Below are 27,529 nucleotides of genomic sequence, written 5' to 3' on the forward strand. Positions count from 1 at the left end.
TTGTTTTGGGGGTAGTTATACCAAGCTATGACTGGAGTTGAGCTGGCACACTATGAGTGTTTTTCCATAACACAGCAGGGCAAAGTAAAATAAGTAGTTTACCTGGTGGAGGTGTGCTGGTCGTCTGCAGCTCCTCATCAAACATCATCATCACTGTGGCTGTTTCTGCTTGTACTATTCCTCCCTTCATTATTTCTAATGGATCCATTGAACAAAGAGCTTCAAATATCTACATATGTTGTTGTGTTGACCGGTTTTTATTGTCGATAATTTAGTTCTGCTAATTTGGTGAGGAACAAATTTAATTTCCTGTAAATTCTTCACGGTAAAAGTCTTCAGTTATTCAGTCATTTAAAAGCTTTTAATATGAAGCAGCAGAGCAGGAAATGTTGGGTTTGCATCATAGACTGTAAAAAATATGGATGTAGCCATCGTGACATCACCCATTGGTTTCTGAAGAGCGGTTTTGAAGTTCAAAGTGGGCAGCTCTAGCTGTCGCCATCTTGGCAGTGCCTGACTCCGCCTAACTCCCAGCTAATCCACAATGGGCAAAGAGGTGGAGCTGAGGCGGGCCGAATGAATCCTGGTTGCTGAAACAAGCCACCTAGCGGCTAGCGACCTGTCACTCAAAAGTGGCCACATCCTTAATTATGCTAAACTTTATGACTTAATAAAATTTAAATGGGTGAGTTGTAAAAAAAATTATCTGCCCTGTACAGTTGTCAGGAAAGGAGAAATGAGCTATAGAGACAAGACTGTTTTTTGTACCAGTCTTATTTCTACTACAGAGTTGGGTATTTTAACATGGGGGTCTATGGGGATTGACTTGCTTTTGGAGCCAGCCTCAAGTGGCCATTTGGAGAACTGCAGTTTTTGGCACTTCTGCACTGGCTTCTTTTTTCAGCCCCAGAGGTTATTGCTTGGTTTGCATCGGTGGTAACTTGACACAATTCTGATATGGTTGCCCCTTAGCAGGCTTCTGGAAAGCTGGCCAATCAGAACAGAGTGGGCGCATTGGGAGGGTGGTCTTAATTAGACAGGAGCTAAGATTGCCTGTTAGAGACAGAGGCTGAACTGGGGGCTGCATAAAGGGCCAGTATAAGATAAACTGTGAATCATGCAGAGCTACTCTAGTGGAGTCCTAGAATAAAAATATGGAGCTGGAAATTAGCATAATAGGCCCCCTTTAAGATTTCAGTCCTGGTTGATTTGGCAACACTTGTGGTCACTAGCGGTAACTGCAAGTGCAGTTTAATACTACAACAAACACTCTGAGCAGCTGCTTTGTCAGAAATATAACAGTAGAGCAGCTGTTGTATCTGTTGTACAGTGCTGCCAAACAAATGTGGATGAGGAAAACAGAAATTTTGGAAAATAATCACCTAACTGTGTCTTCAGACAGAACATGAAGCAAATTTTCATGTTGTGTTACACACGCGAGTTTGATTGCTGGACTGTTTGTTTATTTGCCCCAAACAGCCAGAATACAAATTGTACATTAGCTGTACGCTAGCTAGCAATGGACGGACTAACCGTGTCTGAGGGAGTGTGTCTGGGTGTTTGTGTTCATTTCAGCCTCTGACTGAACTCAGAACTCAGCAGAGACTCAAGTTCTTTCTGTTATGTCCCTTAAGTCTATCTCCTTTCCCCTCTAGTTTTAGTCTAGACAGTAACACACAGACATGCAGAAATGTGCTACAAACACATATGTTTTGAGAACGCCACAGCTCCTGGCTGCCCTTGTCCCACACTGACCATTAAATGTGGTCCAATCCAATCGTGGTCCTGGCTACTGTAACCTTGGCCAGACCACAATCTGCCATGGCTGCGGCTCTCTGGCTCCCAGCATGCCTCACTGCCAGAGATAATCTGGGCCGCCAGACAAGAGGGGATTCCAACTCTCTCTCTTCCTCGGTTGCCCTCCTCCGCCTGCTCGCTCTCTCTCCCTCTCTGTGTCCGTCTGTGTCTCTCTCCCAGTGAGCGGATTAGATGAGGTGTTGGTTGGAAGCAGTGCATCAGTCAGGCTTCATTAGTATGAATTTATTCATGCCCATATGTCTCCCCCCTCTTTCTCCTCTTTCCCCAAATCCCCTCTTTCCCCCCTTTTCTTCCTTCTGTCCTTTCCTTAGTCTCTCCATCCTCCCGTCTCTTCTTTTACTCATTCTTTCTTTCTGTTCTAAGTTCATCCAATCTTGGATCCTCAAGCCTTCACTGTATGCTTCCCCTCCCCCCTCCACCCATACCTTCTCCACATCCTCTCATCCGTCCGTCATTCAGCTGCTTGTCTTGTCTCTACGAGGAGCTTTCACTTGTTTCTCTAAAGTGATTTTTCCAGAATTTGAAAGGTTTCACTTTGAAAAGCTGAGTCTTCGCTCTGGCAACGGGAGAAAAAAAAAAGTCACCTGATGTTCACAGCTCAACATTTAGAAGCACAGATGACTGCTCTTTGTTTCAAATGTTACATTTCCACAAGGAATGCAATCAAATATGTAGTGACCTGAGGTTTTGATGTCATTATGGATACCCGCCTGTTCATTTTGTCATTTACAGGGATATGCATTTTTGTTTTTACATAACTAAAAGTTTAAGTGACTTCAAAACAGCCAGCAAAAAAGCATAAGAACATTACATTATTTTGAGTTTAAAAAAGTAATTAGGATCATTCAAGTCAAACTGGAAACAACATAGGAACGTTTTGATAATTAATGGACATATGGTATTGTATGTCCTTGCTAGCACTAGTGCCAGCTCTGCTTCAACATGTTGAGTGGATTTCTTTTCTTAAGAATGGGTCATTCACACCTGGCCAGACCGCCTCCAGATGTGGTCTGGCTGATCCGATCACTGTCAGATGCAGTGCATTCTGCATGCAGTTACACCTGAAGTAATATGTGTTTTCTTATCCAGATAAGATATTCGGATACAGATGGCATGTTAATACCAGGTGGAAATTGGATCTAAAGAAGAATACAATACTAAACAACAGCATTAAACATGAGTATAGAGTATGTATAACTTCCCTGGACATGTGCTGGTCCTAAAAAGAACCAAAGTCTGTCTGTTTCACTCCAATTATCTTCAAAGAAATATTAACAATGTTCTTCAGGCTCTTTCTGTCCCTCACCAATGAGTTATAAAACCAGCAGATCAAAGGAAAGGTCACAAGACTCTCAATAAAAGATAGTGACTAAGAATAGCTGTGCAGACTGGAGAAAAGTTTAAGCTGAGACAGAAGGTGTTCTCTCCGCTGGTCATGCTTAATATTTTGAATGTTCCACTTTAACTGTTTTTCAAACAAATCCGTAGAATCTATTTTAACATAAATGACATAATTGTTATCACATCATTTCACAAAAGTGGGAAAAACACAACCATGATACAGTTCTGCACCCTGAAGGGGATACAACAATGCTTTTCTAGCTCAAATTTAACCAATGTAACTGTCTTGTTTACAACCTCTGTAACTGTCAGACTGGGTGATGGAAAGCTACAAATGAGTCTAAAAACGCCAGTCAAAAAATTAAACTCCTTAAAACAAGCAGGCATCAGGAGCAGTATTTCAGTGAAATGATTGGTGGCATGTTATTATCAGTAGAGAAACAAGCTGCACACAATAACCTAGCATGGGCCTTGGGCTTCTCCAGATGTTGGTGCATATTACTGAGGATGGACAGCTGGGCATACCTAACACTTTTAACACCCATAACATAACATAAGTTTTTAATAGACTCCTCTAGATCAGTGTTTTCACACATGAACTCATCATGTTTCATTGCAAAACAGAACACATCCAATTGACATATAAATAGAAAAGTATAATCACTCACTTGTATGTTATAACACACATGATTTGTTCAAGCGGGAACAATTAGTTTAGTTTAGCAATTAGTTTGCATGCCTCTGGCAGATGAAAGTCTGCTAAAAATGTTTATAAAATCTCAATTTGGTTCGAAATTTGCATTTTTAATTATTTAAAAAAATATTTCTTTCTACAGCATTTAAGCATGGAAACTTATGTATGGTTAAGATTAGGAAAAGATTGTGATTATGTTGTTTTTTTTGTTTTTTAAAAAAAAAAAAGCATTTATTGGTTTGCAAGGGTTCATGAACTTCATTCTCCCGCAACCCCCACATGCTTACTTATAGGACCTGCTAGAGCATTGTGTTGTTTCAGGCAGAGCGCTAAAGTCATGCTTGCATTAGTTAATGTCATGAGCTGCTTTATTCATGCGTTACCATCAGTGTCTCATTTGCTGAATGTTTGGCTACCAGCTGGTTAGGAATGTCCAATCATTATAACCTAACAACTCTCACTGTTTATCTTCTGATACTCTGCCTGTGTTGTTTGCTGCTGCAGCTCCTTCCACCACCCCAACCTCCTCTTCAGTAGCTGTATTTCTTACTGTTGTTGATTTAACTAAGATTCTAACTAATATTCATGTATATGACCAGTTCTCCCATAACAATCCTCATCACTGTTTGAGAGCTTCCACAAAGAGCAGAACATTATCCACCAAATCTAACTGTCTAACCATTTGCTATAATTGGATCCTTGGTGCTAGTGTCTGTGACTGACCGTCCTGCTCTGGCCATGAATGTTAACAATCAAACCATGTGCTACTCTGATATGGACATAATGCAATATGATAATTCCTCGGGATACTGGCCTGGATGCCTACATTCAGGGACTTGGGAAAAGCACAACTGAGATCATCATCTCATTTTCAGCCAGTCCTAGTCAACTGTAGGAAAATATCAGACCTGACTTGAAGTGCAAGATAACTAAATGTCTGCCCCCAAACAAACAGATTAAAAGTGTGAAGTCATTTGTTGTAATTTAGCCTCTTTAAAATCATTGTTCATGACGCAAGTGATTTTTTTTAATCAGGAGATGGGGCATGTCAGGGGGGCTAATAAATTTTTCTTAGGGCTGTACAAATACTTCTTCCGGCCCTGGAAATTGGCTGTACACCATCCACATCTCTTCTGTGTAGTGTGGATTGGTTGGGTTGAATCAGTTGAATCTGGGCTTGTTTGTTTAGTCCCTCGATGCTGTGTCTTTGGAAGTTGAGGCTTAATTTAAAGAAGTGGATTTTAGATTGGTTGCTCCACCTGAGTTTTATTTGATTTCACATCTAAAAATTGAGGTGAGCGTTATCTCCTGCTTGTGTCTGCTCTTTTTTAGCATTGTAAAATGTGAAAATATCCTGAATTAAAAGCTGAGAAATGCCCCGGCTGATTTTGCTCACACTGTCTCCTCCCTGTCAGGTGGAGGAGACCGAGGAAGAGGAGGAAATTACACAAACGGAGGAGGAGGCTGATGAAGGTGGCCAGTTTGACGTCATCCCGCAGTACTCGGAGAGGGCCACCATCTCTAACCTGGGCTCCTCTGTGGCTGGAGGGGCTGCATCCCTTACCACTGGCCCTCCTAAACCCATACTTCTGCTGCTCCTGCTTCTATCTGCCTGCCTCAGCTGGGGGTAGAACAGAGGATACAGAGAAGACACACACACACAGAGATGCACACACACACTGGACCTGCCAACAATCCTGGACTGACTGCTGTAAAATTATAAGAAACATAGTGAAGAAACGGACTTCACCTTTTGTCAGTAGCAACCCCTTGATTACCCACTCCTGCCCTTGCTTCCGTCCTTCCCTCTTTATTTGAAAATGGCACTTTGTTCAACATCTGACTGCAGCTGCAGTGGTGCGTCTCTGTCAGGAGTACAGGAGCGCCAGTCGCATTAGTGTTCACATACTGCCATCGACCAATGAGCATAATGTAGTTGTTCCTGTCATAGGTCAGGAGAAATGTCTTGGTTTGAGTGGTTTGCACGGTTGTTAGCATATAAATATTAACAGGCCAAGGTGTGTTAGCCGGTAACATACTGGCATGGATTGGAGAAACTGTTCATGTTAGCCTGCTAGTTGTAATTATGAGCAGAATCTTATCAATTTCTGACAGCTACAATATCTCCCTAGAGGCAAACATATGAGTAAAATACCATATAACACTATGAAATGATGATGGAACTATTTAAAAAGGAGTTACAGCTTACACAGTTTGCCTGGTTTATCTTGACAACTAGCTGCTACAAATATGTAGCATAACAATGGTAGCTAATTTAGGCTACATTTCAATTCATCTGGCGTCCTATAAGGCTAGCTGTGGAGGTCTTGGAGAAAGTGCTCGCAAGTCATAACAACAGGACGTTTTCCTGTTCTTCCCATTCTGAGCATGCTGTGAACTAATCACTTTACCATAGCATATGTTATAGTGCTAAAATATTAGCATGCAAACAAACACAAACTACTATGTTGTTTACTGCTGGAATCTTTTATTTCAATTTCAATATATTCATCACTTGACAATTGGCTGCTTTTATGTAACAAATATTTTTCACTTAGAATAATGAACATTCCCATGCTGACTAGCTACCTTTTTTTCTGCTATGCTAGCAATGTAATGAAATTGCTAGCCGTACAGCTTGGCTACATGCTCCAGGCTCTTCATTTGGCTCACTGAAATTTTACAACATAGAAGAAGAAAATCTGAAATGGTTGGTACATTTTGTGTTGCCAAAGTGCAACAAATACTTTTAAAGGTAAAGGACCAGAGTGAAAACACTGACCATCCCCAAACAGCAAAAATATGTCCGTCCAAAAATGAACAGTACATTTTACCATATAGCTAGCCTACATGTTGTCAAAGCAGCTAATGAGTCAGGAGACACTCAAAGAAAGGATGTGAGTGGGAGTCCTGTGTGAACACCTTATACAGATGTGCTCCACCACCACAGCTGCAGTTGGACCTTCTTGTGTGTCCGTGTTTCTTTTAACTTATTGACGGATGATGATTTGTGCCACTGGTTACGACTTACCTGTCCATGGGTCATCCTAACAATGACTGAAGGGGGAAAGGGTGTTTGATGTATGATGCATCAGTCAAACTTTATCACGGTGATGAATGGAGCGATCCGCCTGTCCCTGCCGCCGCCCCTATTCTATAGCCACGCTGAAATGACAAATTACACACTTGTCTCTCATTGTTTAATGAACATCAAGTGCCAAGTGTGTGATGTGTGTGTTTGTGTGCGCACATGCAGGGATCGGGCAGAGAGATTGCAAAGAAAATTGGGTAAAGCTTTTTGTTATAATTTGAGCCTTACATCGTTTCATCGTTCCCACCCGTGTCAGCACAGCCACACATACGGTGCAGATTTCCACACGCACACACATACATTTGCACACATACTGCCTGCCACGTATTGAGCCGATGCAGCTCTTTCTTGCTTTATTGCTCTATCCCTGTCCCTATCGCCCTCCCCGGTGACTCAGGGCCGGGACCCAAGCTGCCACAGGCACCGATATGAATAAAGCCGTCATAATAAAAACAACACACCAGAAACAATATGAGCTCTAAAACGGCAGAACAAATCAAATAGCTCCCCAGCAGGCGAAAAACACACGCTACTTCTGACACCGACACAGAGACAAAATGAAAAGAGTTAGAGAACGAGTGGGAGAGAGAGAGAGCGAGGGAGAGATGTATGGAGGACAAATTAAGAAAAAAAATAAGGCCAAGTCCCTGTGTGGTCTTTGTGCGTTTGATGTTTTACTTGTTTTTAGTTGGAGGCTGATAATCAGTCCCTGACAACATCTCTTTATCATCTGACAGGCTCCTGGGGGAAGGTGTGTGCATGTGTGTGAGTGTGTGTGTGTGTGTGTTTGGGGGGGGTATCAGGCAGTGATAGAAATAGTGTGCTATAGCGAGAACAGAAAGGACCCTGGAGCACAAACATAGCAGAGAGAATCGCCGGCTCTTGATTTTCTATGTCTTATAAATCTTTTGCTGACACTAATTTTTTTTTTCCTTGTTCCTTTCCTATTTCTGGAGAACATGTAAAATTAACTTCCATCTGCAGGGGCGCCAGTGATGGTGGAGGGCAAGGAGACAGAGGAGGGAAAGAAAGAAGGAATGAGAAACAGAGAAGGGAGAGAAAGAGACAGAGGGAATGGGAGGACATCAAGCGAGAAGAGACAAGCAGAGAGGAAGAAGGAGGTAAGGAGAGGAGAAAAGAGGAGTGGAGAGAGAGGAGGAGGTGAAAAGAGGAGGAAGGTAAGGAGAGGAGAAGAGAGGAGGAGAGAAGAAAGGGGGAATAGAGGGGGAATTAGATACAGAAAGACAGAAGTTGGGGAAGAAAGAAGGAAATAGACATTGAAAAAGCAGCAAGGATAAGAAGGAGAGGAGGAATGGGGAAGGGTGTAGGAGAGAAAGAAACAGCAGAAAAAAAGAATAAGAGTAAACATGGAGAAAAAAGAGGAAAGAAAAAGATGGAAGGGAGCAAAGAGGAAGTGTGAAGAATTAAAGGAGCTAAGGAAAGAAAAGACAGCAAGGGTAGATGCAGAAAGAAAGAGGAAAGGAGAGAGGAGGAGGAGCAGAGGAAGGAGAGAAAAGAGGAATGAAAGAGAAAATGAAAAGCTGAGAAAGAGGAGAAAAAGGAGAAAAGGAAATGGAGAGCAAAAAGGAGAAGGAGAAGTAAAGAGAAAGAGGATGTTTGCTTTGTGAAGCCACTAAGAACACAAACTACAAAGGGAATGAAGGAATGAAGAGAGAGATGGAGGGAGAGGTGACAGGTCTGCGGTGTACTTTAACCTCTCTTTCTTTTTCCTCAGGCACTGCTGTTGCGCACAACTGCTGAGAAATGCACACACACGCACACACACACACACAATCTCAAAGGCCTTTCTGTCTGAACACACCCCTCAGACAAAGCGTCTGTCAATCAGTGAAACAGCGATTAGAGACAGAATGAAGCTCTGTCAGCTCACCTCAGATACTTCTTTAAACATTCAGCAGACTGAACAGTAAACACTGCTGTTCTGTGAGCATGAGTTTGCCAAAGTATTAACTAAGAGCATAAACAGCAATCAAGCACTGTAATCTAACAGATGATACTGATTACAATGAAACATTCATTGAATGTAATAACTACAAATTTCTCCATGAAGTGTTTTCATTAAGTTTTACAGGGAACCAGTTCATGACAGATTTGTAGAGGGTAAATACACACCATGTGCACCTTAAAAACATCCTATTTCAGTAATTGGTGTCAGATTCAAGTTGGTGAAATGTTTAAATGATATTTTTTTTTGTCAACAAATTCCAGAAGAAGATCCACACCACAAATGAATTTATCCTATCAACACGTTTTGTGTGTGTATCAAACCCTGATATATCTTATTCTTCTGTGCCATACAGCTCCATTGTTGTCCAAAAACTATTAAAAACACATTAAAGAGCCACACTGTTGCACTGGGTGACATGTTCCTTCATTACCATGAACACACACTGTAGTTTATTTTGACTCAATCACACACACACACCATCCTGCTGCCAGAAATACTCACCAGAGCACCAAATGTGGATTCCCCGGCAAATCTTTTGTATTTATTTTTGTATTTATTTATTTATTTACTTGACAGGGACAGTGCACCTTAATGAACATTGCTGTAAATATGCCAGAATTAGCCAAAAGGCCTAGCCTAGCCAGATGTTACAATATGCTCCCTAAAAGTAAAAATTAAAAAACAAACAAATGGAACAAAAAAAAGGTAAAGATAAAAACACAGTTATTGAAACAGGGTGCAAGCAGCAACTCATGACAAAACATTGATAAAATTGACATGTTTCATTAGAGAATGTTAACATGGATGTTAATATAGCTAAAATGATGTGACAACATTGAAGCAAGCAGGCCGTAGCCAAAGAAGTACATAGTACATGAATCAAGCAACAGGACAACATTAAGCAGCGCTAAGCAAATATGAGTTGAAGCATGCAGGCAGTACAGAGGCATATAGGACATGAAGCAAGCAACACATACAGTACATGTGAAACACTGAGAGAGATACACAAGAAACACAAACCACAACAAACAACACATGCAAGTACAGTAGTTAGAGAAACAAGAGACAAGTTCACAGACAGACTGACATTAACAAGGTGGCAGCAGCAGAAAGGAAGTGGTTTTTAGTGCTGACAGATTTGACTATCAATGACCCAACATTTTAAATGAGAACTAAATGACCGGTATGTGTTGAGTTCTCTGATGTATGTTGGAATAGAGTTTCACTCTCTGAGGCTCTGACAGAAAAGGCAGACTGACTAAAAGCACTTCTCCTAAGTGGAATAATGCAGTTCCCCTCTTGTAACTCCTCTTGTGATCCAATATGAGTTTGCTCTTGTGCTTACAAAATCTCTGAGTGGAGTGGAGGGCCATACTATCTATGATTTTGTAGATGAGACATACGTTTACATGCTTATTCAGGTTTTCCCAGCTTTTTTTAGAATTGCACAACGGTGGAACTGATTTGTTTTTTTGTCTAGTGTCTGTTTATACAAAGACTGTAGTGGTTTCAATGTAGTGTGGTTAGCCTGTGACCAGCTCGTCAAACAGTAAGTCATTTGAGAGAAAATCACTGAGTGCATGTACATCTTGGCTGCCTCAGTGGACATGTAGTTTCTTATGAATCTGAAATTGGCTAGATTTTTTACCTGGGGCGTGAACTTGAGGTTGGACTCTATCAGAATTCCAAGGTATTTAAATTATTTTACAACTTGGAACTTTTCTCACAACACAAAAACATCTGGTTCTACAGTAGAGTAATTTGTCTTGGTGACAACAGCGATTGACCCATGTTGTTATATTGACCATGGATTTTGTGAGGCAGTAACTTGTGTTTTTGTGCTACCATGTACATACAATACAGTGTCATCAGCATGCATTTGGATTTTTGGTCTTCTCAAGGGATTTGTTGACTATGAGATAAATAATAGAATAACACCAGCCTTATCCTTTTACTAGAGAGAATTCTGTAAGGGTTTTTATTTATGATACAATGTGTTTCCAGTGTAGTTTCTCTTGCTTCCTTTTCAACCTTTTTTCAGTAATGTTAAAAGTTTTAAATCAGTGGATGAAAAGCTGTTAATTGTTTAATGAGATCATTAACAATCATAATTAGTAAATTGTTTTACAGAAATAAAAATTATTTTTAGTTTTAGTTTTAGTATAGAAGGTACGATTTGAAGGTAACTTTGAGCGGTTGGTATACTAGTCTCAGGTCAGATATTTAGCCAGATATTTGTGCAGATATTTAGCCAGTAAGTTGAATGAACAGTTTTGCCTCAGGCGGTGTGGCATAAACAGATAAGTTGATTTGAGATACATGGTTAAAGATGGCTCATTTGAGAAAAATTGTTCAAAATCGTTTGCTGGGTTTGGAATGGAGCTTGTTGGAGGCTGTACAGAGCCTGAGTGTAAGCTCCGTCTGATCATTTTATTTGAAGTGGGCTCACACCAGTGAGTCTGAATAGGGTTATTTTAACTTGGAAAGGGCAGAGATTGGTACAAGTTGAAAATATTGCCCTAATTTAACCATTTTTGTGAACATACTGTATGTACAAAACTGCCAGGTCTGCATTGATGCATTTATGCATGAGTTACGTATCTATATCTATCTATAATATATACACAGATAGAATGAAGGCCTGAAGGGACATCAGTTCATTTCAAAAGAATAAAGTCCACCAAATAAATCTGTGCCAATCTTTTGCATCAAGTTAAACTTTGATGAATTTTGACATGGAGACTTGACAGTTCTGACTTGAATGGAGAATGAGACAGTCCAACATATAGGAGCTAACATACTGTAGCCTATTAGCTGTGTAGCACCATACACTCAAATATAAACTTCTCAATATAGCTAGCTAGCTTGCTAACTTGACAATTTTTCAGTTAACAAGCTAGCTAGCTTGGACACTTACTGTGACTGACCTTGTGCTGGCATGTTCCAGCTGGCTAGCAATTAGCTTGCTAGCTATAGTAGTTCTAGCTGTGTGAGTAGTCACTATGTCAACAAGCTTCAAGTACCACTTATTTTGCATGAATGCCTGGATGAACTTTTCTGTGCCACTTTCTGGTGTGGCCAGGGCTTCAGACATGAAAAGATTCCAGAAAGTGATGGAAACAAGTTGGCTTGTATTTGACACAGTTGAAAAGATAACCAATGCCTGATTTTGTTAGCCTGCTTTTTAGGATTTTAAGACATAACTAGAATAGACAAAATGTGACGAGAAAGTTGCCACCTCAAGTTCCCATACTGGCTTTGAAATCAGGAGTTCACAAGGAGAATGATTAACGCTCCACCTTCCTGAAACAAATGAAGTGAAGCTAGTTCAGGCAGTCAACTTGAGTTTACCCTGACACTCACATGACATACTCCTCCGACTGCAGCATAAATCCAGTGCACCCTTTTGATCACGGTGCTGGACTTAAGCTGTCAGCGCTGTGCTCACTCTTCACTGCATGCCTTCTGCCACACCGTTCACCTGGAAGCTATGCCGCTGCTGTTGATAGCTTTTCAACCTCCCACCTCCACCCAGCCTCCACCTGTAGGGTCTGAGTCTATGTTACCATAGGGGCACTCCCTGCTGTGCTGAGCTTGGTCAGCAGTCAAAGGTTAAGCTGTATATTCTACATTTACATAATAATTCATTCCACATGAACTTCTAACTGAGCTGCTTTTCAGGTTGATATCAATGCCTTGCTAAAGGGCAGTAGCAGTCTGTGATTATATTGGAATGTGTTTACTGGTTACTGAGCTTTTCCAATAACAACACTCTTCTAAATTTTGACAAAAATGAGCATAGTGTTGAATAAATTATCTCAAAAGACGATGAGCAGTTTCCTCTGAACTCGGAATCCTTCCCTTCATTCTCCCCCGCATTACATAGAATTAGATAGCCAGGTCAGAAACCCCCACACCCCCACCTCCTACCACCCAATAGTGAGGGTTAATTGAGATCAGCAGGGGAAGGCGGACGTCTGATTGACGTGGCCGACGGGGGCTGGAGCAGTGGCCTTTTACTGGGCCCTGTTGTTCATTTTAATTGTTGCCACGGCTATTTGTCGTTGGGGCCGACACCCGGTGGCAGGACGACAAGAGGGATGGACAGAGACAGAAAGAGAGAGAGGAGGGAGTGGACACCGGTGATTTACATTAATATGTACTGAAATAAACAAGCGGAGAAGCCATGCGTTAAATCAACTCAGAGAAAGAGAGAGATAGAGAAAGAAAGCCTCCAGGGTGAGAGAGGAAAAGAGAAAGAGGATGTGTGCTTGTGTGTGTGCTTGGAAAGAACCACTCTTTTTTTGTTCTATTACCGTGCAGTAGATTTAGACGCACGTAAGTGCACACACGCACACACTCACACACACCATGTCAGATTTGAGCATCTACTGTGTCTGCTTTCTCTCTCTCTCTCTAGTATTTTAGTATTCTAATCCATCATTGGCCTGACATGGGGATGCTGTCTCTCTCCTTTTCCTCTCCGTCTATGTCTCTCTCTCCATGCTTCTGCACATACACGGCATCCAAACGGAAGATAAAGGCAGAGCAGGGGGGAAAAACAAACTCCACAGCAGGGATAGCTTTATCCAGAGAGATAAAGCAGCGGAATAAAGCAGCGACGGAGAGATATAGAGGAAGTGGGAAAGATGGAAAGAGAGGGGAAAAGGGAGGGAAGAGCAGGAAGGGGATGAAAATGGAAGTGGGAAAAACAGGAAAGGAGAGGAAAATGAAGGTAGAGAGAAGCGAAGAGGAGTGGGGGGATGTGGGGGTGAGAGAGCAAGAGATAGAGACGGGGAGAGATGTGTGTGTGTGTATGTGTGTGTGTGTGTGTGTTTTGCAGTGTCGCGGCTGAAGCCTGAACCTCCCTGCTCCATTTCACACTCTGTAGGTCCTGACGCATCGGCGCTCAAAGACACACACATACACACACAGTCACACACATAGAGACACACAGGCTCTATCCTTCTTTTTCGATTTCTAATTCACAACACACACACACACACACACACACACACACACACACACACACACACTCTCATTCTGCACCATTTCTCAGTCATGCACGCAGATAAACAAAGATGCACAAACACACAGTCACAGTCACTAAACTGAAATCCCTGCAGCTCTTGCCCTTGACTCTCTCTGCTTCTTGGATCCCTGCTTTCAGTCTATTACACTGGGTTCAAGAAAAATTAAAGGAAAAGTCCCCTCTAAAAAATGTAGATGCTTTTTAGAAATAGTGTGGTGCACTTTCCTTTCAGGCTTCTTCCTGCCATTTTGCACTGATGAACACTTTCATTCAGTGAGAAATCTATCAGAGAAGCACAGAGGCGAGTCATGTCAGGAAGAGCTGATGCAACTAAAAAGTTAATTACAAGACATCACAAAATAACTGAATGTGCTGAACATCACTGTACACACGATGAAGGAGGCTGTGAGGGGGGACTTCCTGTAAAGCACTTGGCTTCGACTGAGTTCACCTAAATTACAAAAAAACATGTTTTCTCACTTATCACTAGTGGTATCTAGGTTTTGGGATATCTGTCTCTGAGATCTCTGCCTCCACCCTAACCCAATAAATGGAATTTTGTTTGTATCAATGAAAAATGACATTTAACTATAATGCCCTTCTTCAATAGGACTTTTTTTTTTTTTTTTACTAATCCCTATGAAAACCGTTACCCTATCTCAAAACCTATGCCAAAATGTCAGCTTTTTCATTATATTATAACTTTTTTCTCAAAATTTTACAACTTTATTCTCCAAATGTCAAATATTTTTTGCTAACAATGGCCCTAACACAATGGTACCATGGTAAGTGAGAAAATGTGTTTTTTTATTTGGGTGAACTGACCCTTTTAAAGAGTTTATCTCTATATTTCTGAGTTAAAGTTGTTTTTATAGTTTAAAATTTGTACTTATACTTGCTTGCCATCTTATCCTGAGACAAATGGCAGGATATCGATATCATGTTTGTGCATCCGTTGTTGTGTGTAGCCTAGCTTAGCACAGAGACACAGAGAGGAAATACTGTACTATATGGGTAAATAGAACAGCTAGCTTGACTATCAAAAGCAGAGGTAAACAACACATTCATACAACTCTGAAATTGTCTAATTTACAGATATCTTGTTGTTTGAAAAACCCACACGCCAGTTTAATGTTCTAAACAATAAAATGCTAAGCTACTAATGCCGTTCTATGCTCACCTAGAATGTAACACCATTGGAGGTGTTGGACCAATTAAAAAGTTGTCACATGAACAAAATATCACACATTAATAAGACAGCTGTGGAGTTTAATGAAGGCTTGAAGTTTCCAGCTCCTTTCAGTGTTTGTGCTAAGCTAGGCTAAACACTCCTGGACATAGACTATCTCTGTTCTCTGCACACAAATTAAACTGATAACAAACTTCTTACATGACAGTGGGTAAGATGTCAGACGAAGGGTTCGCGAATCTGTAAGTGTTTGCTTATATGGGCTTGAATTTGACAATTTTTATGATAAAATTGCAAAATCATCACACCAGATTATAACAATTATTCATTGTTTTTCCCGCTGTGTTTTCTTGTCAAGACATCTCTGAAACAGAATTTACACTATGATAGGGCATCCAAAGACTCCAGAATACAATAGTCAAGACTATGCCACTGTGGCCACAAGAGATATTTATGGGATAATGATAAATGCCAACACATAGTGTAACAGGAAAACAAGTAGAAACATGTCACAAAGTCAGCCAACTGACAATCTAACATTAGTCACAATCAGCTGCTGGTCATACCAGAAAAAACTCTATTGTGTGTTGAATCCAGTAAGGGTGCGTTATACTTCTTCTGAATTCAAGCTTTCATTTTTAAGTGGAAGAATGTTTTAAATCTTCTTTCAAATGTGATGCAGTCTCGCTTGAAATGGTTATCAGCTCATTTAGGCAGGATGAGGCAGGTTTTTGTGGTTCTATTTGGTCAGACATATGGCTTGAAAGGATGAAAACATGCTAAGTAGTTGTGTCAGAGTGGACCTCTAACCAGCGAGTGTACCTCTGATATGATAATGTCCACTTGATACAAGCACAAATCCTCTCATTTCCATTCAAATGCAGTAGTGTTGAGTTTGATGCTGCAGTCTTTTCATGTGTTGAACTGTGTCATAATGTGTGTAGTAAGGGGACTTTGTTAAATGTCTTCTCATTTGACAGTTAATTAGCTTTGTTTTGTATAATTTTACTCAATTCCCAGACCTGTGTGAGGATATTTATGCTGTTGCTTTATGATTCAGTTGTATAACCATTTCGTTCTTGTACATTCTCTGACTGGGATGCATTTCTGTCAAATGTGTAGTGAATGAATTGGTTGGGACCTCCCGGAGTTTCCTTGAGGACCCCCAGCTATCCTCTCACGGACTTTCTGGACTCTCTTTGAGAACCACTTCCCTGCATTGAACATGAATTGATTTTTCTTTAGACAAGCGCTTCTGCAAAGTGTTTTTGTCTTTAGCTGAATGTTTTTCCAGCAGACACACAGATGCACAAGCCCATCACAATCGTTGCCATGGTTACCCAGGTCTCACCCAGGTTTCTGCACCCTGGGTGATCTCAAAAGGTAAATGGAGCTGAATGATCTTTCGGATGTCTGATTCTTTTCAATACACCAACACCTGGCGAGGGCGCGGCGGCCATTTTGATGCTTTTCTTACCTGCTTGACTGACTGACGGACTGAACAAGCCCCCCTCCCCACCTCACCCCCCCCCCCACCCCCACCCCCAGCTCCTACCCTCCCGCCCTGCTCCTATCCTGGCAGGTGCCTGGCTGAATGGGACATCATCGCCATGGAGATCGAGGCGATGTGACTCGAACATGCGCACACACACACAAACACACACACACACACAGTCACGGACTCGAAAATGAGACTGACTTTCATGAGCGAGCGGCTGCACAGTCTGACTCGATGAAAAGTTGTCTCTCCAAAGGGAAGACAGCCGCGCGGATTGAGCTGTCACTTGAAGGGAACTCTGCTCTGCTCTTTCATCCCTCTGTGTGAAAATGGACGCATCTCACCTTCTCTTTCATTCTGTCAAATGTAAACCTTTCCTTTGGGTAATTCCAAACTAAAGCTTGGGGCTGAGAGACAAGCAGGTGGAGATAAATGTACTCCTCCATTTAAAGAACACTGACTGAGGCTGAACCCCCCCACCCCCTCCTCCTCCCTACCCCCCACCCCCCTGCTTCCTGTCTAAAGCATGTCAAGTGTACAGTGCGTGCAGAGTGAGGGAGGCACATCACCGCAGGGCTTTCCCTGCTCTCTTCCATTTTAGTGTGTGATCCATCCTAACGCTCCTCCAGTCTCCAGGTTCTGTCCTGTGCTTTTTGCCTGTTGGACTTGGTGAAACTTTGTAACTCCAACCGGGCTTTCCTGCACACAAGTGAAAAAATACATAAATAGAGGTAAGCCTTGACTCCAGTCGATAGAGATCGGTCGTTGATTGGTTTTAAACTGTGTTGGTGAAAAACTATGTATCTCCGGGGGGCATATATGTGGCCCCGCATGAAATATTTCTATTTCTGATCATTCGTTGACATTTTGCCCTGCTGAATGTGCCCCCCGAGGGGATATGAAACACTCCATGCCTCTGCTGTGTTCACCTGTGAATAATAAAATAAATGTACAAGCTGACATTTCCTTACCTTGACTTCCAGTGTGTCTGTTCTCTAATGACTTATTATAGATTCAACAGTGCATATTTACTTTTCTGTCTGGCCAAAGAGGTTTTATGGTGAAACAGTGAAATGTTCTTGATGGGCAGTCACCATCAGAAGACCAGACTGAAGGTAAAATAGTGCCTGAGGCAAGTCATGATGACTGCAGTCTGGGAGTGTCCCACCATCTGTGGATGATAGTCATCATTCACTGACTGCAACAGTTTCACACCAAAAAAACCCAAAATGATTACCTAAAGTTTATCTTAATTTGTCCAACTACATTATATCAACTAAATTTGGAGGGCTATGTATAAAATGGGCTATAATTCCTACATTTTAAAGTGATGTGGTTGTAAACACCCTCAATTTAAAACTGAGAATCACTACATTAACTTCATATGCTGGAGTACAGAGCTGAAACAACAGTTTTAGTTTAGTTTGATTTCACTTTAGTTTAGTTTTTCTTTTTTTTGTATAATAAGTACTTCTTGAATGTTTGGGTGTATGTCTGCTGTAACTGTAGCCATATGTAGCAGTTTCTAAGGCTCATTCTGTTTGTTTATTCAGCTGTAACAATCACACAGGTGCACATAATACAAGATTGTGTCCGGGGTTTGTTCATTTGTTGTAAAGGTTTAATTGACCAAACGGAGTCTGGTCACTGATCTTGCATGTAGTTGTCTGGGTAGACAACTTTTTCATACATGGTGTCCACTGTAGTGAATTGTTCTTCATAATTCTTATCTTTATATCTCATTTAATGATATATATTTAATTACAGAGGGAGCTGGAGATGCAACCATATCAGGAATATGGGTAATCTTTGTAACTTTATTTCTTCAAGTTGTAATCCTTAAGATTTCAGTCCTGTTTGATTTGGCTACACCTGTGGTTACCATGATAACTGCAAATGCAGAATATCGCTATTGTACAGCAAAGACACCTTGAGCAGCTTCTTTATCTGTTCAAGCAAATAAACTCATGTTGTTTTAATTAAGAAGTCAATCAATAATAATTGCAACGGTGATCTGATTTCCCGCTGTACACAGTATAAGTAGTTTTTTAAACAAATGCAAGACACATTAACAGTAATTTCTGCTGTTCCCCTCAGCTTTACGGAGCGTTTTAGTGTCTTTCAGCTCAAAGTTTTGGCTTTAGGGCAACCTTGTTTTTTCAGCAGCAGCAGCAGCAGCAGGCAGCTGTTTTCAGTGAAAAAGCTCTGAGAAACCCACTGTATACTACCTGGCCAGCGCCAACCAGCAGACAGACACAGTTAGAGACTAGCTGGTGAACATAGTGGAGCATTTACCAGCTAAAGAGACAGATATTTCCCTTAAGGAGTTGGTGGAGAGCAAAAACAAAGGTAGGAGAGAGTGAATACTGGAATCCAAAATGAGTACTGATGTTCTGTGTTTGCTGAATGTGTAAATTGCCACCTTACATATTTCAATATATCAAATTTATAAAGTGATAATATGTCAATTTTCTGTTTACAGCTTGTTACTGTGTAGCCAATAAATAAATGAATGCAGGTTTAACTGAACTTTTAGTGAACTCTGGTTTTCATTTTGATTGAGTGTTTTTCACTAATAGTTATTATTCCATATTCACTTTTGTTTACAACAGCATATGTAACACAATGTACTTAATCACTAGTTTCCATGTGAAATGCTAGTATCTCCAAATTGTGGTGATTTTAATGAGCTGAAGAGTGAGATGTTGGAGAAACCGCTCTGACCTCTCAGTCTCATAAATCAGATAGCACGAAAACATAATATGGCTGGGTTTTTTTGTTTCCTCAAAAAGCCAACAATTTGGAGATACAAGGTATTCAGAAAAAAAGAGCAATATATAACACCTGTGGGATAATGAGATTGACAGCCACACTGACTGTTGCTTTGAACATGTTAGGCTCCACGTGGTGCATACAGATGGACAACGACTAGTAAATATTTCTATGCATCTGCAAAAGTCTGCATTGATCAAGTCTCCAAACGGCAGAGTGATATTCAGACTCGCAGGGGAGGGCGTTTGCACGAACATATGGCCACAGTAATAAGCATGCACATACATAATGATGCACACGTACTACATGCAGGGATCGCTGTAATTTGAATCGACTTTACAGGCAGATTGATTTTCCTTCAGGCAGTAGTTTTAGGCACTGGACAGATTGCAGCCCACACAAATGGCCTGATACAGCAAGATCCAAGCCTCAGTAACAATACCCTCATTCCTGCATTCAACTCAAAAAAGTCTGCTCCAGACAAAACTAAGAAACTTCTTAGCTTTTCTTGCAGGTTAGATCAAATTCTTTGAATTACTTCTCCTATAGCTCCAATTTACTGGCTAAAAACCTGCATGTTAAAATTGGATTGAAGTAGTAAATATAACAAGCTCAATGAATATACATTGAAATAGATATGTGTTAACTCCTGTCTGCTCGCCATCTCACCATCCTCCTTGCCATGGGAATTACTCCTGTCAAACTGTGATGAGAATGAGTCCAAGGGTGTTTTTAATAGAGCCTGTCAGTGTGGGACTGATGAAAACACACTGATATCTGAAAACTCATTTGATGTTGGCACAAAGGAAAACAAGCGCACAACCACATGCAAACACTGGCAGAAATGTGGAAATCTCTTGCTGTACTTGCAAGGACCATATTCACCTGTTTATCCCTAAACTACCTTCAGTCTTTAAAGGGGATACAAAGTTGAAAAAACTCCTCATTTAACTCATACTGACCCTTTACACAGCCCCTCTGTCTGAAACAGGCCATTTACCTCCTATCTCTTTAAGGACCCCCTTCCCAATGAGCCCACTCTCTTCTGATTGATTAGCCCCTGGAAGCTCACTTTTGGCAGGTACGTAAACAAGCGGTGGTAGTAAGATTTCACTTATTTTTCTCGTTCTTTACTCAAAATGACAACTTCTCAAATACATCTGTATATGTTCAAGCCAGAATGTGATCCAAAATATGAGAGTGGACAACACAAACACCACGTGGAAAAACCTCAGCAACAAAGGCTATGGAATAGATGGCCGTTTATGGGCATGTGTGACAGTAAGGTAGAAAGTTGATATAGCAGGTTGAAGCCCTGGCTTATTACTTGCAGGGAGCATTTTCTACGTACAATAACCTAAAGTTTTGGAACTCTGACCATGTTTAGCATAGATATCCCACATCATAACAGTACATAAATTACAGAAAGCATAATATGTCCCCTTTGAAGCCAGACTATATAACTTTTGAAGGAAGAAATGAAATGGTCTTCTGTGTAAAAATGAAAAGCTGAATTTGCATGTGATAAAACACCTTTACACTGATGGGTTTTGTTTCTACAGTATTACTTGGTCTGGTATGACCACTCTCTACTTATACCACTGTTCTACTCAGCTTTAACACCTACCATTATCCAGTAATTGCCTCTCTCCACAGCAAATGTTACACAGGCTCCCTTAAATCTGATTCTAATTCAAATTTAGAAATTTAGAAGTATCCTTTTGTGTATATATAACCCAGGTATATACAGCCTCTCATTTAGTTTCTTTTGGTTTTTAAATTATGTTTTTTCCATTGTATTGTAATGTTTGGTTGCTGAACTTGTAATTAATCTCAAATGGCAATTTGTACATATCCACCTTTTTTCCTTTTTTGCAGCTGAAACTCATTTTAAAGTGATGTAAAATGTATTGTTGATATTTTTTCAGTGAGTCTTTGGCAACATATCAAAAGAGCTCCTTTGGGCTTCAGGGCTCTTAGTAGGAGCGCACAGGTTTGATCGTTAGTTGAGCAACGAGACAGAAAGTAACTTGCACTTTTAATTGTAGTTTGTAAGCCAAGAACAGACAGCAATTTGCTACCAGTGGTGTTGAGGTATAAGGACCACAACATTCAGCATTGAGACTGACAGATCTTAACATTAGCAGGTACGTTTTAGGCTGTTCAGTGTGCTGCAGCATACTAACACATTAGCTATTTAGCCCTCAAACTTTTAGCCTCACTTTTCCTAGGTGGATGAAGTGGATAGCTTCTCAGCAAGCCGATGCAACACATGAAATTTCTCCATGCTTGCTGATAAAAAAGGGCATTAGCGAGAACGCTAACACGATTGCTCATAGTTCAAGGCCTCTTTTTGTGTCTCAGGCTGCTGTCTGGCCGTTGGTTAGTGTCACTGTCACCCAGTGGCAGTAGCCTACAGCAGTGCATTTACTCAAGTGCTGCACTATGAAGTATTATTTATTTATCTTATTATATATGAAGCATTGTTATACATTAAACTACCCATGAGTCACAATTAGCACCACCATGACCACTTATAACATGCATCAATTCAATTCAATTCAATTTTATTTATATAGCGCCAAATAACAGAAGTTATCACAGGGCACTTTTCACATAGAGCAGGTCTAGACTGTACTCTTTATTTGACAGAGACGCAACATTCCCCCCATGAGCAAGCACTTGGTGACGGCGGCAAGAGGAAACTCCCCTTTAACGAGAAGAAACCCTGAGCAGAACTGGGCTCTAGGTGGGTGGCCATCTGCCTCGACAGGTTGGGTTGAGAGAGAAAGAAGAAGGGGGAGAGGGGGAAGAGAGACAAAGAGATGCACAGCAACAACACTAAAAACAATAATAATGATAAATATGACTAATAATAATAATAGCAAGCATAGGTGTCAAGCAGGACCATGGCAGCACGGGGTCTGCAACCATGTCCCACAGAAATTTGCAATCCATAACCAGTTGGTCCATGACCATGATCCATAGGAACCTGTGAGAAAAGAAAGCACAAAATCTCAGTAACATAGTAACATAAATTAGTAACATACATTAATGGTACATGAATGTGTACAGATGGAGAGGAGGAGGAGGAGAGAGGGGCTCAGTGCATTATGGGCAGTCCCCCGGCAGTCTAGGCCTATAGCAGTATCACTAGGGGCTGGTCCAAGGCGAGCCTGGTCAGCCCTAACCATAAGCTTTATCAAAAAGGAAAGTTTTAAGCCTACTCTTAAACGTAGAGAGGGTGTCTGCCTCCTGGACTCAAAGTGGAAGATGGTTCCACAGGAGAGGAGCCTGATAGCTGAAGGCTCTGCCTCCCATTCTACTTTTGGAGACTCTATGAACCACAAGTAAGCTTAAGGATAATACTTCCTTAAACAGCCTAGTTGGGATTGGGTCCAAGAGACAGGTTGATGGTTTAGATGAAGCAATTGTTCAGTTCAGGAAGGTTGATTGGAGATAAACTGTCTAAATATATGTATATATATATATTTATATATATATTTATATATATACATTGAAACACACTCTGCTTGTATATTGAGTACTTTTACTTTTTGATACTTTAAGCACATTTTGCTGATGTGCTTTTACTAAGGTATAATTTTGAATGGAGAACTTTTACTTGTAATGGAGAATTTTCACATTGTGGTATACTTCTATTTGATTAGTTATAGCAAAACATTTTTCTGTCTACATTATGAACCAATGTAAACTGAATTGGTTAATGCAAATGTAGGGAATGCCATCATGAAACAAACATAAAATATAAACTTCTCTCTTTTGTGTGCTGATTTTTTCTCAAAGGAGAGCACAGAATATTTAGTTATAGAGCAAATCTATATATTGTAGTGGAAAAGGTAAAAGAATATGTAATTTAATTTCAGTTGGACTGAGGATCATTCATCGACGTGTGTCAATAGTGTGAATAGTGTTTCATGCACAGAACACCATCATTATATGCCACAATGCATGGAGTCTAGAGATAGTGACCCCATCCTCTATTAATTCTCTTTTGCTACATTTAGAAACAGTTCTCCTATGACTAGAGCAACACAGTAACCAAATGTTCTAACTCATCAAAGGATAATTAATTTAAAGTGCCGTGGCAATTCTGCACATCCTTTTGTACAAGGACACTGGTTTCCAACTTTGTCAAATGGCTCCACTCTGCTCTGATAGGGTTCTGCTTTTAAAGGGAAGGAAGAGAGGTGATATGGTTGGTCATCACTACACCAGCTGTTAATGTATTCTGACTAATCCCATGCTGTTTGCTTACGCTGTGCACCTCAGGCCACAAAAATTACCACAAATCACTTGCCACACCCTGTGCTCTTGTGCTATGCGCCATTGATTCACAACGATAGAGCCCCAGGTGTTTGGTAGAGAAAATATAAAAGCTTTCATAAAGTGGGTTCGTTGCAGCAATTGGTGATGAAGAGCTGGAAAGTGAACATTCATTTATATGTCACGGGTTATTAACTTATGGTATCTTTAAACCTTAAAATCCAAATACCAAACCAGCTTTTGAACGACAGGCTAAGACAGATCTAAAACTTCACACACACACACACAGAACCCTGTGAGGTCCATTCTGAGGCCTATTAAATAATCAGACGAGTTTCTTCCCCACCAGCAAAAATCAGAAGCCATCGGCTGCTCCTCAGTAAACTGCTGTGTGTTTGTGACAGAAAGAGAGAGAGCGCGTACATGAGTGCAGGCAAGATTCTTTATATGTCAGTGTGTAGGTGTGCTTGCACAAATCTAGACGTCTATGTTATCTGTCTGTGTGTTTGTGTGTGCTGCGTCTCCTCCAGCGCTGCCATTCAGTCTCTGAGGAGCAGCTCCAGAATTAGCGCTGAGTATTTTCAGCCTCCATGGCTCATCTCTCACCAATGACCCTGTTTGAATTCAGGCCTCAGCTTCTCTTTACCGCCACATCCACCCCCATCCCTTTGATCTCATACCACCATCAACCCCCACCTCCCCTTCACATACACATCTCTTGCTCATTCTCACTGTATACTTTGAAATACACTCTTTCACTCACCTGTTTTGTTTTATTCTTCGTCACCCTTTATATGATTGTACTGAAAAATTTGTATGGTCATTGCGTAGTGATGGAAAGAATGAGATAGTGGATACATGCAGCCAAAGTGAACTTCCTTCACCAGGTGGCTGAGCTCAACTTTCCATCTTAGGGCAGATCCACAGCACACTGCATGGATTACATATCCCATCTGTGCTGAGAGCATCTTGGGGTCCCTCAGGAGGAAATGGTGGACATGGTTGGGGGCAAAGGTTGAGCTACCTTTTTTTAGCCTTCTGCCACCATGACCCAGACTTGGATCAGTGTGTGAAAATGAATGCATTGATTTAATTTAAAGGTTGACATTGAACATCCAAGGAACATCCAGCCAGTTGAAAGATCAGAAGGAGTGATATGGATATTGTCTTGGTCATGGAACAGTGGACCACCTTTTCACTCTTGTAAGGATACTGCAGGGGTCATGGGAATTTGCATATTCATTGTGCATGTGTTTCGTGAACTTGGAGAAGGCTGATGACCATGTTTTTTAGGGTGTCTTGTAGGGTTACTACAAGAATATGAAGTTCTCCAAATTATTCAGTCTGAGTTAGAGCTGTGTCCTATCTACTCAAGCACATTCCCAGGGGGTGTTGGTTTACATAAAGGATGGGCCTTTTCACAAATTCTGTTAATGTTTTCATAGACTGAATCTCTGAGCGCAGCTGAGGAATGGCAAGAGTCTAACTCTAACTTTTTGCAGATGTAGTCATGTTGGCTTCATTAAAGGGGACCTTTTATGCTTTTCCTTTTTTCAGTAATAGTATCAAATAATGAGGTAAACGTATGTAGTAGTAATCTCTGTGATCCAAAAAGCAACGGCTTCATACTGCTCTGAAGACTTGGTTTCCAACATTTTTTTCTACTTTCGGCCTGAGCCGACGTCAGCTTGTGACAGATTTCTTTATATGGTCATCTGCTCCACACACAGCATACATAGTTTACTGCTCCGCTCCACATAGCATAGCATAGCATTTTTCCATTATTTTAGGGGTTGTCACACTGAGCCATGACTGGAGTCCATTACAGAGCAGGGCAAACTAAAATATGTTTACATGTTTGAGGTGTGCTGCTCATCTGCAGCTCTTCATCAAACATCATCGTCACTGGAGCTGTTTCTGCTGGTATTATTCTTCCCTATATTACTTCTAACTGATCTGCTGAACAAACAGCTCCAAATATCTCCATATCTTTTTGTGTCAACCAGTTTTTAGCCCTGCTAACAAAGCTCTGTTAATTCAGTGAGGAACATGTTTCATTTCCTGTAAATTCTTCAAAGTAAAAGTCTCCAGATATTCAGTCACTTAAAAGCTTTTAATATGAAACAGTAAAGCAGTAAATGTTGGGTTTGCATCGGAGGTAACTTAACATGACTCTGATACAGCTGCCCCTTGCAGGCTTCTGAAAGCTGGTCAATCTCAACAGATTGGGCTCATCAGGAGGGGGCGGCTTAAAGAGACAGAAGCTAAAACTGCCTGTTAGACACAGAGGCTGAACTGAGGGGCTACATAAAGGGCCAGTATAAGATAAATTGTGAATCATGCAAAGCTACTCTAGTGAAGTCCCAGAATAAAAATATAGAGCTGGAAATGAGCATGAAGTGTGACCTCAAGTGTGGACCGGGATATTTACAATTTCGAGTGATCTGGCTGCAATAAGAGTGAGCAACTCCAAGCCTGATGCCACAGTACTGTGCCTGAAACAGTGGAAGTCACTTATTGGTTGGGGAGCAAGAGCAAGATTGTTCAACATATTGTTCAACCACAACTTTATATAGACTTTTCTTAGTGTTTATATCTTTTATGATTGGCCACACTGGAAGGTGGAACAAAATGCCTGCTGTCCTAGCCTTCCCCTAATTTCATCACACTGCCTCCTTGAGCTCTTTTCAAGAATTCTGTGGTTTTTACATGTCTTAGTAGTCTCCACATGGTGAATCGTACCAAAAGGGCTAAAGACAATCTCTCCTTGAAGGTATTCATGGTGTTGCACTCTGTTGTATATACTAATAACGACAGACATAACTGAGTGAAGAATGAGAGAGCTTAAAGGTGCAGTGTGTAGAACTTAGTGGCATCTTGTGGAACAGACTTGGCAGAAATGGAATACAATATTCATAAGTATGTTGTCATTAGTGTATGGTCACCCGAAAATAAGAATTGTTGTGTTTTTGTCACCTTCAAATGAGCTCTTTATAGCCACATAGAGAGTTTTGCGGCCACCGTAGGTTCTCCTACATGCCTGGAAGGGGAGTGAGAGGGAGAGTATTCAGTTTGTTGCAATCTACAACCTCACTGCTAGATGCCACTAAATCTTACACACTGCACCTTTAAGAGAGATGTTCTGACCTTGCTTACTTTCACACCTTTGCACACCTGGCCAATCACTGCTCAAACAGGGCATGTTTGTCAGATTGTTGGTTTCTAAAGGTTCCAAAGACTGTCTGATGCACTCCCATTTAATGTCAGAAAGGTATGCAGTTAGGACCAGTTGAACCACTGAACCACTTTGACAGGAATGAGTTGAAGTGGTTAGGACATCTGATCAGGATGGCCCCAGGACACATTCCTGTGTAGGCATTCTGGACAAATCAAACTGGAAGGAGACCTCAGGCTATTCATACTTGTCTGGAATTTGTTCAATTTATCATTTACGAATCAGTTAGCAGCCTCCCATCAAACAACAGGTACTGTTGCACTGTATCAGGCATGAATCAATAGATTCAGGTCTGACCTTCAATAAAATAACTACATCAGACTCATGTATGAACAAATCTTTTATTTGTACACCCGTACTTTTCTATTTTTTCCCTCCTTCTCCGCCTCCTCTTCTGTCTAATCCTTTCTTCGTTGCCATCATCTGCCTAAACAAAAATGATTCTCCAGAGCCCCGATGGACAAATGCAGAGAGAGGGATGATGGTGAGCGAGGGGAGGATGAGTAGTAGGTGGAGGAAACAAAGTAAAGCTTTTAATCTGTAAATGGAGAAGGGTAATGGTCATTTAAGCATTAAGATATCCCCTCTGTCCATCTGCTCTGT

At 41.0% G+C, this 27,529-nt stretch overlaps 1 protein-coding gene across 1 annotated transcript in view; it reads left to right on the forward strand.

Annotated features, from left to right (window-relative positions):
* Positions 1 to 13,857, forward strand: part of gfra3 (GDNF family receptor alpha 3) — a 54,568-nt gene extending 40,711 nt beyond the window's left edge. Inside the window, exon 8 of the mRNA XM_067598531.1 lies at positions 5,269 to 13,857. Within this exon, the coding sequence (XP_067454632.1) occupies positions 5,269 to 5,484 (216 nt within the window). The 3' untranslated portion in view covers positions 5,485 to 13,857. The remainder of the gene's footprint in view (positions 1 to 5,268) is intronic.
* The last annotated feature ends 13,672 nt before the right edge of the window (positions 13,858 to 27,529 follow it).

The sequence above is a fragment of the Thunnus thynnus genome, chromosome 9 (assembly GCF_963924715.1).
Source record: "Thunnus thynnus chromosome 9, fThuThy2.1, whole genome shotgun sequence".
Classification (NCBI taxonomy): Eukaryota; Metazoa; Chordata; class Actinopteri; order Scombriformes; family Scombridae; genus Thunnus; species Thunnus thynnus.